The 15,909-nt window shown below is 47.0% G+C and overlaps 1 protein-coding gene across 7 annotated transcripts in view; it reads right to left on the bottom strand.

Annotated features, from left to right (window-relative positions):
- Positions 1–15,909, bottom strand: part of SIL1 (SIL1 nucleotide exchange factor) — a 93,587-nt gene that overhangs the window by 31,173 nt on the left and 46,505 nt on the right. For all 7 annotated transcript variants that reach the window (XM_067005539.1, XM_067005536.1, XM_067005538.1 and 4 more), the window contains 4 exons: positions 11,425–11,545; positions 10,077–10,173; positions 7,324–7,515; positions 2,465–2,586 (listed from right to left, as the gene is read on the bottom strand). In XM_067005539.1, the coding sequence (XP_066861640.1) occupies positions 2,465–2,586; positions 7,324–7,515; positions 10,077–10,173; positions 11,425–11,545 (532 nt within the window). The remainder of the gene's footprint in view (positions 1–2,464; positions 2,587–7,323; positions 7,516–10,076; positions 10,174–11,424; positions 11,546–15,909) is intronic.

Here is a 15,909-nt window from a genome sequence, read left to right as displayed (position 1 = left end):
GAGCTGCAGTGAAAGTTACAGGCCTGGAGATGGAAATCAGAGCTTCAGTTTTAGGCTGTGAACCTGGGAAATCACCAGGCTCTGTAGGAGGACACGGCTCTGACCTCTCTGAACAGCAGGAGTAAGACCTGGGTGATGCAGCTGGTTTCTCCATCCCTCCCCTGCTTCGTGCCTGCACCCACCCAGTCAGAGTTACAGACAAAGCAAACCTGAAGAAAACCTGAGCATTTTTCAGTTTAAAAGTTCTGGATCTGACCCCTGCAGGTCTGAGACTGCTCAGTGCCCTGTGGTTTTCTCCTGTGTAACACCACTCACCTACAGACAGCACCACAAACGACCTCCTGCAGGTTCGGCTACGCCAGGACTTACCGACCTCCCAGGCCGGGCAGAGGAGCTGCTACGATCACAGTCCCATTTTTCTCTGGGAAGGTTTGCTTAGCTTGAACCTGCTGGCCTGAGCCAACCTGGCTGCTTTCACTTGAAGGGACCTGGGAGGTGCCACAGACCCCCTTGGCAAGCAGGAGACTGCCGCCTCTTGCCCCGGCACGGCTCAGCATCCAACAGAGGACCTGATACCAGCACGGGGCACGTGAGCACAGATCAGATCACGTCCCCACAGCCCAGTGAGCTACGGCACCTCTGGGCAGTTACAGGGAAGTCCTGCCACCAGACTGAGGCCCCCAGGAACAACTGCGAGGGAAGGAAATAAATAACAACCCCTCCAAAGAACAAAGCACAACCGAAAACGCTTAGCGTGAAGTACATGAAATGCCCCTGGCAGTTTAAGCAGAGCATGGAGTAACCTGAGAAAAGGTACGAACAAATAAATTAACCAGCTAGCACAAAGCAGATGAGTTGGCATGTAGGTGTCTACTGAGAAAGCTTAAGCACAGCAAGGAGAAAAAAGCAAATCCAAAACTGAAGCATAATATTCCTCACATTTTGGAACTCAGCTCTCAGACAATACATCATCTGAACCACTCAAAATTACCATCTGTCAGAATGTCCTTTAAAGAAAAAAGGCTTAAAAGTTTTCAGAGCAGTATTTTAATATTGTCACGTTAGAAAAGACACGGTTTCTGTCCAAAGGAAGGCATTTCCAATAAAATGAGGAATACTATGCAAGAACATTAGTTTCATCAGCCAGTGCTACACGCTCATCTCATGAGAGAATGAATTTCTTGAGTCTTGATCATGTCACATTAGCTAAATCCGGAAAGATAGGGTTTGATAGCCCCTTTTTATTTTGTAGGTTGCCTTTACATGTTTCCAGAGCCTCTGCATGAACCATATAATTAAACATCCACATGCCATTAAAAACCCTAAGGAAACAATTATAGTTTCAAATATTCAGATATGCCAGCAGATGACAAGCAGGTCTATGTTTCTGCCATGAAGGAACGCATCTTATTGTAATCAATAAGGCGAGCTCTGTTTCAAATCATGAGCTGGATCATTTCCTGGTGTAAATCAGGGGACCTGCTGCTGTCAGTGAAGCCCCATTACTCTGTACATGCTGAAGACCAACTGCGTTCTGTGTAAGGTTGCAAAAGAAATGCAGATTTGTAGACTATATATTAGACTAAGTGATACATAATTTATAACGGTGGAGAAAGTGATCATATTTTTAGGCATAGAAATAAGCAGATATAATAATGGTCCTGACTTTCAATCTTCAGTCTTCACTTCTGACCTTGAAGTTTGGGTCCATCCAATGCATTTCTGAAGTCTCTGTGCAGGGGAATGCGCACTACACCCGTGCACACAACAACGCCCAGACACCCGTAAAACAAAAAGAGCACCAACAAAACCCACCTTGCCCACAGGGTGCACCTGAGTGGTACACGTTCCCACCTAGCACGGGGCAGACTAGGTTCCTGTGGGCAACAGCCATCAGCCAGTGAATCACAGACATCCTCCAGATCAGTCTCTAACGCTGTATCTAAGTGAAACTGCTTTGGTTACACCTGTAGGTCAGAGGGAAGTGTCCCTGAGGCTAAAAATAAAAAATAAAATCCCTTCAAAGACCGTGGGAGCTGCTATATTTCTGAAATCAGCATCTCACTATCCTAAAGCAGCTTTGGAGCAAGGAATAGAAGGGAGAAAAGAGCACCCTGGGCGCTCATAACTGCATCATCCTCAGAATCTTCCCCCTGAAAGGGCTGCTAAGGGGATAGGAGGGGAAGGAAGAATTATTCTCCTCGGATTTGGGTAAAAACAAGGAGATCAGGGAAAAAAAGCAATCATAGTTTCCATGCTGAATTACTTCTGGCTAAGTTTAATGAGCAGGGTGAGGATGTGCTGAAGAAAAGCCTGGGGGAAGTGAAAGGCTGCAAGAAAAGGGCTAGGCAGGGGAGAAGAAACTTTGGTGTCACAAGAGGAAAAGCTTCCAGCTCTGGCTATAAATGGGGGAGCTGAGGAGAAGCACACCCAGCCCGTCGGGCTGGGCAGGAACAGAGCTCACCTGGAGAGCGCGGCTCCCAGGACGAAGGCAGCATGTTCCTTCAGGACAGGCTCCGTGCTGTTCAAGCCCTCGATCACGAGCTGGAGTCCACCCATGGAGAGGAAATCCTTCGCGTTGTCCACCTGGGCGAGAGCAGATCCCCGTCAGTACCAACCAGCCACAGCCACAGGCCTCGAGATTCAACTCCATCATTCAACAGCGCCTTGCTTCAGAACGAGCCTCAGCTCATCCCTCCCCGTCTCACCAGCACGGAGCTTTAAAAAGTCTAAATTAACAGAGAACGATCGTGGCTGGTTTCATACAACACTGCCTGTGAGAATGGACGTCATGTTTGCAGGAACAGAGCCTGCTGACAGGTGGCTATTATCAAATGCGGAAGCATTGCTGATACTTTGATTAGCTATCAAAACTTCCCTCGGCACATGCCTCAGCAATTCAGGAAACCTGATGATGTCAAAAAAGAAAATTCTCTGCTCTCTTCTCTGAGCAGGCCATTACTGGGAACCCAGGGAATTGTGTGTTTTGCAAATGCGATTAATTAATTAATCCTCTAATTGCAGCACCAGGAGTTAGAAACTCTTAAGAGCCCATCAGCAGCCGTGGTACATCAGCAGCATCACCTCTGCTCGCAGCGCTGTACACGGGCTATTCTAGGCACTTGTCACGAACGTGGTCAAAAATTTCCTGCAGACGTGGAAAGCAAGAAGCCAGACCCTGCTCGGGAGCACTAGCGAGAGCTTTTCCCTCGGGCAGCCTACACAATGATTTCTCTAAATCCGACAATATTGGAGTAACTGCCACTAGGGAAAAGTTTAAACGTTAGTGGGAATTCCTCCAGGAAATTCATCAGTCTTTGACTTTAAACAAACGTGGGGCTAACCAGACAAAAATCACAGTGGACATCTGTTCTAAGGGAGAAAATTAGAAAAGGGCTCTGAGTGGTTTGCAAACAAAATTTAGAGGAACTGTGCAAAATGCTTCAAGTAGAAAATTCGGTCCAAATTCAAATTAATGCATTTTGGTTTTAAAGGCTTTTTTTGCAACTTATAAGGAAATCTGTCAGATTTTCAGAATTGCTTATGCAAATAACTTGGGTTTAGGATTTCAACATTTCTCTTTTGCAAAAGAAACAAAGACAGCATATATTGGTGGATGGAAAAAGAACAAAAATGAGACTAGCTGGGCAAAATGACCTCCCTGGTTTTAGTGAGAGGGCTGATCTGAAAAGGTAGGAAAGAACAAGCACTGCAAAGCGTGCAGAATATGTCAGACTAACACATCATTTCCACGTCTGAATGCTCTTTGAGAGTCAGCAGTGATGTCATGCTTAGCGTTATTTCTGTCTCGGCCGTGTGCCTTCACCAAACGTGGCCATAAGTCAGATGGTTTGGATGCCATTTTCTTGAACGAAGAAGCGACTCGGTTTTGTGTCCTACAGCCTTGTCTTCACCAAAGCACGACCTGGGGAGCTATGGCTCGTCTGTTCTCCCCACTGGGACAATACCTGTCACTTGCTGTCCCTCTGCAGAGCCGGTAACAGAAAGGCAGTCTCTGGGGGTGTCCTGTAGCTCATTCAGGATTTGCAGCAGCCTTTTGATCCTTTCAGGTCCTACTTTTAACCGTCCCTATAAACTGGATCTGCCAGACCCCTTACCATTCTGCAGGTCCCTCTTTGTCTACAAAGAAACTTATGCAGCAACCTAAATTCATCTACCGGCGGGGGCTTTTATTGCTCAAACTGAAAAAAAACAAGGCTGTTTTAAGGCTAGAATTGGACGTTTACTTCTGCTCAGGAGGGAACCGCCTCGTTAGGCTATGCAGTGCCTGTCTAGAAGGGAACGCTGTGCCACAGAAAGTTTCCAGCATCAGTCGTGCTAAAACCAACCGCTGCTGTATCCTCATCGGGAACAGAGTCCTGCAGGGCAGCGGCAGTGCCAGGGAGAGACCTTGACTGCAGAATATAAAGTGCACTGTAAAGCTTATTTTGAAGATGTATTCATTTTTAACCACATTTCTTCCTTCACTGGAGTCTCTTGTGAGAGCTCCTTTCCTCACCATTAAATTAAAAAGAAAAAAAAAAGGCACCAAAAACCACAACAAAAGCCCCAAACCCAACAACTCGAAGGTATTAACCTCTCTGGGGAGCAGAGGATGCTGTGAGGCAGCCTGCCTGTGCCTCGCTTCAGTCCACTGAAAACAGCACGGAAGAAAGGCAAAGATCAAAAGAGCTCTTGAGTAAAGTACACAGGCAAGGTTGGAGAGGAGAGGGATGGGAGAAGAGCAAATATGACAGCAGTTACTTAGGGAGCGCCTTCAAATTGGAAGGGAAGGAAAATGGGGAGGGGAGATGAGAGAGAAAACGTTAGGAAATGAAAGCGAGGAAAAGCAGCATGTCAACCATCCGCGATGGAGAGGAAATTAGCAGTGAGAAATGGTGTAGCATGTCAGAGGAGGGAAGAGAGAAAGATAAGGAGAGTAAATAATTGAGAGAAAGAGCCTGCAAAAGCATGAGCAGGGCTTGGCTCCGCACACTGCTGTGCAAGCACCGTGAACTCTGTTTATAAATGAGTTATGCTCTGGCCTCTGCACATTTGCATTTGTTTTTTATGCATTACGGATAACCTAGGAAGCCAAACCGTCCTGCTCTTCCTCCAAGATGGACTCCCAAACATGCCAACTTGAATCCTGACTGATGAGAAGCAAACCAGAGCTGGCAACCCGAAGCCGAGCAGACAAAGCCCTTGGGCCGGCTCTCCAGGAGCAGGAGAGCATCTCTCCCCAGCTCAGCCCCGACCACAGTTCCCCTCTGCTCCTTCGTGGAGGGTTTGGCAGCTTCCCGTCCAGGATGCCCGTGACCGCGCTGTGGAGCAAAGCACAATCCTTCACTTGCAAACCCCGCGGGGCACGACGTGTCCCACTCAACAGGTATTTTGGGAGAGGAATAATCAGCAAAAGCAGAGGCACGCTGCCACCGGTACCCCGTGCCGGTGCCCACAGCCCTGCTGCCCCAGGACCCACACCTGCGACGTCCCACAGCCCCCAGGGGCACGGCGCCGCTCCCGACCCGTTGGGTCCTCGCAGCGCTCTGCGGCACAGGCACACTTGGCTGCTGCTCAGTAATTACATTAAGCCGGTGCTGCTAAAGTCAGTACCGAGCGGAGATAATGCTCTGGACGCATTCAACTCGCTGGAAGAAGAAAGAGGAGGAAAAGCCACGCTGGCTTACAGACAAGTCATATTTCTTATCAGCTTCCTGCCTGATGAGAAGGTGCTGCCCAGCCATCTGCCCCGACAGCGCGGGCACAGAGCAACGTTGTGATGGATGCACAAAGGAGCCCTGTGTGCGCCGTGCCAGCCTCCCTGCCATTTCCCTCTCTGACCCATTTGATGCTGGACGCGGTTCCCTTTGATGCTCCGAGCCCTGCCCTGGGAGCGGAGATCGTTTCCCTGCTGGTCCTGTCTGAAATGGCTCACCCCATCCTGCGCCACAGGCAGGCAGGGTTTTACGCTGGAATAATCCAGAACGTTATGCTGGGATCCAAAGCATCCCAGCGTGTTTGGGAATTGCTTTTTAGCATGCTGGCCTGATGCTCTGGCACCCTTAACTGGACAGAATTAGCCCTGAGTAGAAATACGAAGCTCTTAGGGCGCCCATTGTTCACACTTATTCTCTGAGTCAGACAGATGCCGGCAGTGAAACAAAAGCATTGAGAACAAACAGCAAGGAAGCCTCTGCGTGTGCATGACAGAGATTTAATGTGGAAAGGCAAGACAAAGAGCCCTGCAAATAATGCTTCTATTAGCTGGAACATGGGACTCCATTCCCAGCAGCTTGTTCCTTCAGCTACCTTCCCCCCAAAAATGTGTTTGTTTTTGTAGGAAATGCCATTCCAGCGAAAGGTCTTGCGCCGTCACCTCTCGAGAGTTCTTGTTCACCCTCTGAAATAACAAAAGTCACCGAGAGTGACAGTGGAAACTCTCCCAGTCTGCTCCAGTCCCTCCCGGTCACCGGGCAGGGAGAAGCCCCATCCTCTCCCAGGAGGCTGAGCACAGTCCCGATGCCCGGACACACAACCAAACCGCTGCAGCCTGAGAAGGCACCAAGCACAATGGAGGAGAGCGGCATGCCCAGAGGCTGCAGCAAACCAGGGTTAAAAATGTGTGAGCTTAAAGCAGAGCAAGAGAGATCTGAGGGGGGGGAAAGAGTGTGAGCATAAACCAGAGGAAGAAAGATCTCAGGAGATACTCAACCTCATGCACAGCCAATTACCATGGCTCAGCTGATGCTCAGCAACTGGCCATTTGCCTGAGCCTTCAGTCATTTCTGCCATCAGCCCAGCTGCAAGAGAGGCTCTGCAGGCCAGTTCTTACTCACACCAAGACAAAATACAGGCTTCTGGGTGTCTGTCATCTTCCCTGGTATGAAGACATTCTCTGTGAACTGGTTTAAGAGGACCTACTTGCAGCCACAAACGCTTTCCATGGAAGAAGCGAGAAAATATTTTTATTTTTTTTAGCAGCCTTCAATATACTTACCCAGAAAGTGGCAGATAAAACCCATTTTCATAACATTAACAAGTATATAAAAGAGAAGAGAGGACAAGAAAAAAAGCCTGAGAACAGACAACAAATCAAGCAATACTAACCCCTAGGAAACTGCTTGCTACTGCTACAAGTGATGATTTATTCAAACTCGGATAAAAAATAAGCCTGCAGTAGCCTCTGCTATCTGTTATTGTCCCAGGATTATGCTAATTAAGTAATTTGTATTACCTGATACTGATAAGAAAAATAAAACCACGTTTATAATACCATAGTCCCTGGATTTTACATGGTAGTTACAAATGCATTTTTGTTACCTGGTGTACATAATATTCGAGATCATAAAGCGCCGCTACTTTTTCATCCAGTGTGGAAGCAGAGCTGTTGAATTTGCTGATTAATTTATCCATGATTTCATAATCTGTCTCCATCTTCACGTGCAGCTTTTCAAACTCCTCCTTCAGCTGGTGTATGGGACGGAACTTCTTCCTCACCTCTTCCTCGTGGGCCTTGAAAGCAGCAGGAGGAAAGCAGATATGAAGGCAGGCGATAAAGAAAGCAACCCCGGCCCCAGACGTACAAGGGGAACGTGGCTGTCTCGTATTTACCACTCTGTGTCAGAGCTGTAGGGCAGGGCCGGAAGGTACCTTGGGAGAAGGTGTAGGACCTGAAGACAGGGGAGGGGACAGCTGCCCAGGCGCAGCCTCTGGCAGCTCGCTCTGCTGCCCGCCGTGCTGCCCCTGCTCACAGCAGGCACCACGTGTGGTGGGACCTGTCTCAGGGCTGTGGATCGCATTCGGCAGCCCGGACACCCAGAGGCTCACACCACAACCCTGTGCAGCACTCATCCGCCTGAACCCAGCCCAAGACGCGTGAAGCAGCCTCCTGGGTGTTTGGGCCCTTCTGGGAAGCCCAGGAACTCGTGTGTCTATAAAATATGGCTCGTGGATACTAGCACACGTTCCCCCGGCAGCTTAGCACCTAGTGCTTTGTACCCCATTTCCACATCCTGTGCACTTTTCAGATCAACACGGAGCACAGGGGCAGAGCGACCCGATGAACCAAGAGCAGCAGCAAGGCGTGCGGCAGGGAAGGAGAAGGCTCTGCCAGAGACTCGAGAGCCCCAGAGGCAGCAGAGACCACCTCCCGCAGCAGCACTGGTGACACTGGGACCAGCAGGGCAGAGCCTGCTGCTGCACGAGGACAGGAAAGCAGAGGCCAGGCTGAAGACGGACTGCCCAAGAGCAGGAGAAAGCAAGGAAGAGTAATGGAAGTAAAAGCCCTGGCAATCTAGTAGCAGTTGTACAATCTGCGCTAATGACTGCTGGCCTAATTACTACAGAAACTGCACAGACACACAGAACACTATCCCCACTCCAGCCACACCGAAGGAATTGCTTTTGCAATAGCATATACAGGAGCATGCTTGGTGTAAAACTCAATTTACTCTGACACAGTTACTTCAAGGATGAATTTGCTCCCTGCAGGAGTGATTTTAAATGGAGTACTTTAGGTCCATTAGATATAGCTGGTGTTAGCCCAGTTGCTGGGACAATAGCTATTCTAACAGGTTTTTTAAAATATGGCTTATTTTCACATAATAGAGTATCACTAATTTTTGCATTTAAATGGCACTCATTTCAAGAAGTCCTGCTATCAGTAATGCTAGCTGCTGCATAAATAATCTTACAGAAAACAAAACATTGCCCTGATGTCAAACAGAGGAAAGATTTTCCTGGGACTCAAAGACAATGGCCCTAACTCCCACCTCAAATTTCCTTCAACGTCAAGGCAGCAGGAGGAGCTAGGGCCTAAGGAAATACTTGGAAGGGGAGAAGGAGACAAAGGCTGTGATCAGCCTGGCAGGTCACTCATCCCACCGGTGCCATGCCAGTGGCTGCTCCTGTGCTGGGGACCAGCTCCAAGCCTGGAGCTGGCTGAAAGCAGCACATGCATTCTCTCTTTGACTTTGAATTGTCCACTTTCTGTAACTAAACAGGAAGTTTACAGCTTCTTTAGCTTATCTTCAACCTATGCTCCACCAAAGCCGTTTGTGTTTTTACTACCCTGGCGTGAGGTTGGAAACTTAAACCATAAGATCACTTCTGGATCCAAGTGTGCCAATGGCAGGGGATGGTACATCCCGTGGCTTGTCACTATCACTGAATCCAAAATAAAGAGCCTTAGCTGTGCTTTTTGTACTTCCTCACTCTAATGAGGATAACGAACAGCAAGTAGCCTCACACTGATCCATTCCACTTAGGGGCTTGCAGACATTTTCGTGGCAGATGAACAAGTAAATCAAAACAATGGATAAAAATGCAATGCAAACAATGGAAAGGAAATCAGCCCATGGGTTCACCCAAGTGTTTGCAAGCAGCTTTTCTGCGTTATTAATTCAGGTCTAATCACACCGGTATCCAAACAGAAAACTCAGGGGAGCAGCATCACAGCGGAGAGCTTACTGACTGCACCTCCCCTGGGTTCACAGGAAAGATCCCATAATTTCACGTTAGCATTGCTATGCTAAGAATGGCAGGAAGAAATCTGGTGGGTGGGTGGCTTGTGAGGATGCGTACGTGGACACCGTACGTCTGGTTTGCTCGCTGATATCCCACTGACTTGAGTGAAGACCAGGAGGCACCGCTGTACGATGGGTGAGCTGTTGTGCAGCTGCTGATCCCAGACCGCTCCACCATGCAGCCCCCTCCCACTGACAACCCATGGGATAATTATTGCCAGGAAACACTGAAATGTGACAATATACTTAAGTAGTTATAAGTAGCTTGCAAAAGAGGGCCTCTAAGTTAGAAATGAATACAATGGGCCTGAACAGAAGTTTTCCATTTTAACAGAAAACCCAGGATTCATGCAAAAAGGGCTGAGAGTTTCCCAGGGAACTTTACCACTGACAGAACAGCAAACGTATTTTAGGTCCATATTCACCAGGTGATTAGTCTGGACAGTATTTTCCCAAGTAATTGCTTTAACCGTATTCCCAAGACACGCTACACAGCGCATTCACATCAGCATACCGTGCATTGCTTTAGAAACAGGGAACTGTCTTTACCATTCTTTCCGCCTTCTCACTTTCCTTCATTTTAGCCAATGCCTTTTTGAGCTCCTGGGATGTGAATGAATTTGAGTCAATATCCATCTTGTCCAGCCTTGCAGAGGAAACAAAACAAAACATTACACGAATGAACAATTTTATCTGTAACATTTTCATTGTAATATATTAGCAATGGATAATATCAGGTGAAAAAGAGCTAAGAGAGCTAGACCAGCACATATCTCACTTAAAACACACTGGAAAAGCTCCACACTCAGCAAAAGGTTAGTCCCAGTGCTGTATTTTTTGTGTGGTTTGCAGACACCTCACCTTGACAATCACAAAAGGCTTCAGAATCTGCATGCAGACCCAAAATCTCAAGCTTTAACACAGCAAGAATCGCTGATTAATTTATGCCTCTGCTTTCATGTAGGAATACAGAAAAATAGGAAATGTTCATGTGAAAAAAAGAAAAAGCACCACTGTGTCACTAGATCGTTGCTAAGGAATCGCAAGCTTTAGCAGAGATATACAGCTGAAGTTCTGGTGATCATCGTATGTTGTAACTTTATTACAGCAAGCCTAAGTTCAACCAGAAATTTCACAAAAATGCTAAAAAGATAAATAATTTGTTGCTTTTTTTTGTTGATCTTATTGGCTCTGGGAACTTATCTGAGCCGTAAACACTCCTGTAGAGGAAAAAAAAAAAGGAAAGCCAACCACTGAGGCATCATGAAGTTAATGAGCTCCATACCCCAAACAAGAGGAGCTACAGGGAGCAAGGGAAAGGCTATTTGCAACGTCAAATCCCTGCACTTCAGGAAGGAAAGTTCCCAATAGTAACTGGACGTGTCTTTATTAAGAATGTGCCAAAAGGAAAATCAGCACGAGAGAAACTTTAACACAAACCTGGGTGCAGGCTGTGTGATCGAAGGGGAACAACATCAATAACTCATGTGAGCACCAAGCTAAAACCTTACTGGATTGGACTCAGGTCAACACAAACGAAGCCCCTCACAGCTGCTCTGATGGTTTAAGCTTAGAAAGTAGTTTCAGACTGATGCTGTAGATATTTCAAAGGAAAAAATGTCATTCAGAGAAGCCAGGTTGCAAATTTAGTTTTGGCAGCACGGCACAAGAAGCCATAAAGGCATCTCTGAATACCTACTCAGGGCACTTCTACCGCCATCCAAAGGGATCACAAAGGATGGAGGCCAAGTTTCAGCACGACTGAACCCGTAAACCAGCAATTAAGTCTCCAGAAGACACAGCAATTGAGTGCCCCAGGTCTGTCTGCTAATAAAAGACGCGAAATCCCTGGTTTGGCTCTATGCAGCGTGAAGACAGGTGCTTTGCATCACTGTACCTTCTTCTTCTTTTCTCTCCTCTCGTGTCACTTTTTCCATTTTCACCGTCTGGAAGCCGGGCTTCTCTGTCTCCTGTCTGCAGGTTTAGTCGTACGTGTGACCCTGCAGGAACAGCCTGACCTACAAACAAAGGTCAGATGCTTTAGGCCACGCACACCAGTACAGGTTTGCACACAAAGGGCAAGCTGAAGTCACACGCTCCTGCTCAAAAGAACCACACAAAAATAAATAACACGCAAAAAAAAACCCTCATCCTACACGGCGAGAGAGAGGCTATTGACTGCTGGCCACCCAACCCTCCGGTAACGTCCTTGTGCCACAAGTGCTATTTTAACCTTGCAGAAATGCCACGCTGACCTTACCCGCCGATTCCTAAGCAAGCATTAATAATCTACAACAGGAGTAGATTTTGAGACTATTTGGGGAAAGGGGAATAGACTGCTGAATATGGGTAGGCAGCATGAAACACAGCTGCCAAAATGAAATCAAAGCATACATCAGAGTACAGCCTGGTGTGCTGAATATCAAGTGTACCGAGGCGAGGTTGTGTTGGTTTGGAAATATTGTATTAAAAGGAATAACTGATCACTACTACCTGCCAACAAAAATATACAGAATACATTAAACTTTGCTTTTAAATGCATAAAAGTTGGGAAATTCAGAGTGTTTTTTCTTGGTCACAATTTACCACAAACACATCATGACGGCCACCTGTTGCACAGGGATGGAGAGATGACAGTATTTGGTTGCTTCTTCTTGATTTTGCTTCTTTTCCTCTTAATGCAATAAATTTGCCTGCTTAAGAAAGTAGGATCACAGCTGAAAAAAACATGGAGATCTCAGCTGCACACACCCAGAAGTACGCAGACAGACACACAGCTGCTCACGTTCTTTTCCATGAGGATTCCTTCTTTAGTTTTTCCTTCATTTCCTTTTAGCTAAAAAGATGCCTAGGATAAACGAACACAGCATGTAGGAGACAGGTAGCATCTCCTATCAAAGGGAAGTGAAGACAAGGATAATTATTTTGTACGATAAATACATGTTCTCATAAACAAAATCCTCTAATCTAGGGAACCTCCGGACTGATTCCACCCATTGAAGACCAAAGAGACATGTCGCTGATCAAAGGATGCGGTGCTTGCTTTGCAAGACCCGAATGTTTGTCACAATTCAGATAAAAACAGTTCAAAGCCTAAAGCCACGCAGCAGGTACAAATGGTTTTATAAAAAGGAGAAATCCAATTTGGAGGATTTCTGGGTGCATTTCTGATAGCTGCTCTTTCCCTCCCACCATATCCTTTCAGCAGGATGTTGCACTGGTTTGATATGTGAAGGGACCGACGTGTTTGTCTGTCTTAAACGAAGCAAAGACGGGCTCATTACGCCTCCCCTGCATGCAGGTGCAAGGGCACACATCCATGGGCGAGCCTCACGACCCAACTGCTCTACTGCTCCTTCACTTGTTATTCCTGGGACCTTTAGTCTACGTGCCTGCGTAGAGAGGAGCACGTTCCCATTTTCAGAAGGCGAGCTGTGCAGCAACGCGCTGTGGTGGCCGAGCTGTTCCCCTCGCAGGCCGTGCAGCTGGGACATTTCTTGAGGCAGGGAGCTGCCAGCAAGAAAAAAAAAAAAGGTATAAAGTGGCATTACATGCTGAACATACGGGATGTCTTCCTCCTCCACGGGCACGACCATCACTTGGCCGAGGAGACGGCAACGAAAAAGCTGGGTCCTTCCCATCGCTGAGCGAGAGGCTCTCCGCGCCGGGTCAAAAGCACTCGGGCAGCCCAGGTTGCAGCCACGGCACCTACTCGAGCAGCTCCCGACCTGTCCAACGCGGCCAGAAATAAACGTCCCTGTTACAACAGTACAGTATATTCTGGCTTTCGTGTTGCTGGTGCATCTGGCCACATTAGTTCACTCTGTTGCCAGGGGAGAGGAACAAGGCTGACGGGCTTTACTTAAAAGAAACATAAAAAGGCAAAGCACTGGAGCAGCCTCCAGTAGGGCTGGATGACTCCCATGTGACCAGTCCTCCCAGTTGTTATTTTCAGCGAGCAGTAAATAAAAGAGGATCTGAATCCCAGCATGCACGAACTCACAAATCCAGCATGACTGAATTAAGGATGTTCCTATCAGAGAAGACACAAACCTTTCTACTTCTGCTTCTTCACACTTTCCCAAACAAAATTTGACTAAGGCTGTCCAAACCCCAGAGCAGAAATCTCGGCTCTGATGTATTTAAACAGCATTCATTGCTGCAGGAATTTCTTCTTGCCACTGTGCACAGCAGCACAGGTTCATGCCACAGCAGGACAAACATATTGCCTTATTAAACAAACCAAGAAAGACATCTCTGTTTGCAGTAAAAAGATTCGCGCAGTCACTTAAAATATTCCAGATGTTTGAGCCGGGTGAAGACTTCAGTCTTGTTTAGCTTGGGATATTTTAAAGTATTATTCATAAAGTGTGTTTCAGGGTGGGTTGACTTGAATAATGTGATTAAAATTGCTGACTTAAACGAGCAAGCTGGAAATCTTGAATTTTAATCTTGTTTCAGTATGTAGCTTCTAGACATTTCCTTTAAAAACAGTTGATTCTCTTTGATTCCTATAATTTGATACTATTCAACAACTAGGAGCATGCACTGAAGCTATACATATGTAAGCAATTACCCAGCTTAACGTTCTGTTGATACAGAATCATATCCTTAATAGCTTTTTTTTCCTAGAGGAATTCATTTTTACTTATTGTTTGCATTAAGTTGCATTTGGAAACCAAAACTCAATTAAAAACTGTAACAATTTTACATTTAAGTGATTTTCTGACCTTTTTTCTGCTTGATGCCTCAGAAAAATACCAGCTGATTACCCGAACAGGTACGCGCTGCGCGCCTGAGCGCTGAATCACGCAGCTCCCACACGGCCTCACCCTGCAGACACCTCAAAGTCCTCCAGCTGCTCCAGCTCCTCCCGTCCCACTGCCTCGCTCCCTCGAAGGGGAAGGAGGGGTTTCCATTTAATTAATTTCTCGGCTCTGAATCACCTAACTGGTGTGTAGAAAGAGCTGCCTAAAGCGTGAAAACCCCTCTGCGACCCCGCAGAAGAGGCTGTAGAGCTGCTGCTGGAGCAAGCCAACAAAGTCCTTCCCCCACATCCCGTCTGTGTTCTTCACACCTTACACAAAGCCCACCCCCGGATTTTTTTAGACTGTAATTTAAAGGATTTGAAAAAGCACAATTGCATCAGCTTGGGCTTGCTCTGCTCGTCCAGGAAAAGAAGCCCCCAGCTCCAAGCAGGCTGCCGAGGCCAGACACGAGCGGCGTGCCCAAATCGTGCTGGGTTCTGGAGGTCTTCCTGGTGCCTGAGCATTCGTCATGTTGGGATGCGTCCTGTCTGTCTTGAAAGTTGCTTAAAGTGACACCGTGGAAGAATTTAATTTATAGCCCTATTCTTTTAATCTTGGACAGCCAGATTTTTTCAGACATCCGTTTATTCCTCCTTATAATATATTAGATGGAGTAACTGCACCAGAGTCAGCTTCGAGGCAGCAACTCACTCTCAGGGGTTCTGCTGACATTTATAAACTGATCCTATTTCTCTCTTGTGTTTTATGTTATCAGCTAAACCTGTCGGCTTAAATTATTGCCTTGTAACCAAATCACAGTTATCTATTATTCTGTTATGTGTACGTTTCTGAAGCTCTGCACCTATATCAAGTTTTGCAGGGGCTGAAAACAAGACTATAAATAAATAAACAAATGGAAAACACAACACGCCTCCATCGCGAACACAGCTAAGGGAAGAAGCAGGTAGGGTAAACACAGAGTATCTAAGAGCAGAGGGCTGCTGTGCTGAAGGTGTCACGTAATGTCCAGGTGAGCCCACCTCTCCTTTCCTAGACAAGGATCAAACGCCAGCCCTGTTTCCTCATGAAACAAGAAAGGTGCCGTCCTGCCCAGCACCTTTCCAGTACTTTACCCCAATTAGTGCTGGCCACTGCTGGCCTGGTTTGGCATCTCTGCATGGGGACAAGGCGATGCCACAACTCGACATACAGCAATAAGAAGGCATTAAAAATAACGGCAAGCAGAAACAGGGCACCACAGCACCCCCAGGCAGCCCCTCGGCCCCCGCTCCTTCACATCCTCCTGTCTGCTCACTCCCCAAGCCAGCATCCTCATTTGCCATTGGATAAAAAATAAAATAACTATTCAGTGTGAAAACAGCCCACCGTTACAAGTCAGAGACTGGCTCCACGGTTCTTGGAAATCACCTTGGAGTCTGAGAAAGCATCAGCTAAGATCTACCTTTCCTTGCTCTTTGTTCATTTCAGTGCAGGTGAGTGACGGGAAGGTTCTTTCTGATAGAGGCAACAAAAGAAGCTGCAAATCGATACCTGAATGTTCCCAGCAAAACAAACTGGCAGTGCTGCAATGCTGAAAATAATAAGGCTGCACAAGACTGGCAGAGCATTCTCAA

Source organism: Anser cygnoides, chromosome 14 (assembly GCF_040182565.1).
Source record: "Anser cygnoides isolate HZ-2024a breed goose chromosome 14, Taihu_goose_T2T_genome, whole genome shotgun sequence".
Classification (NCBI taxonomy): domain Eukaryota; kingdom Metazoa; phylum Chordata; class Aves; order Anseriformes; family Anatidae; genus Anser; species Anser cygnoides.
Note: the sequence above shows the minus strand (reverse complement) of the source record. Positions and strands in the feature narration are given on the sequence as shown.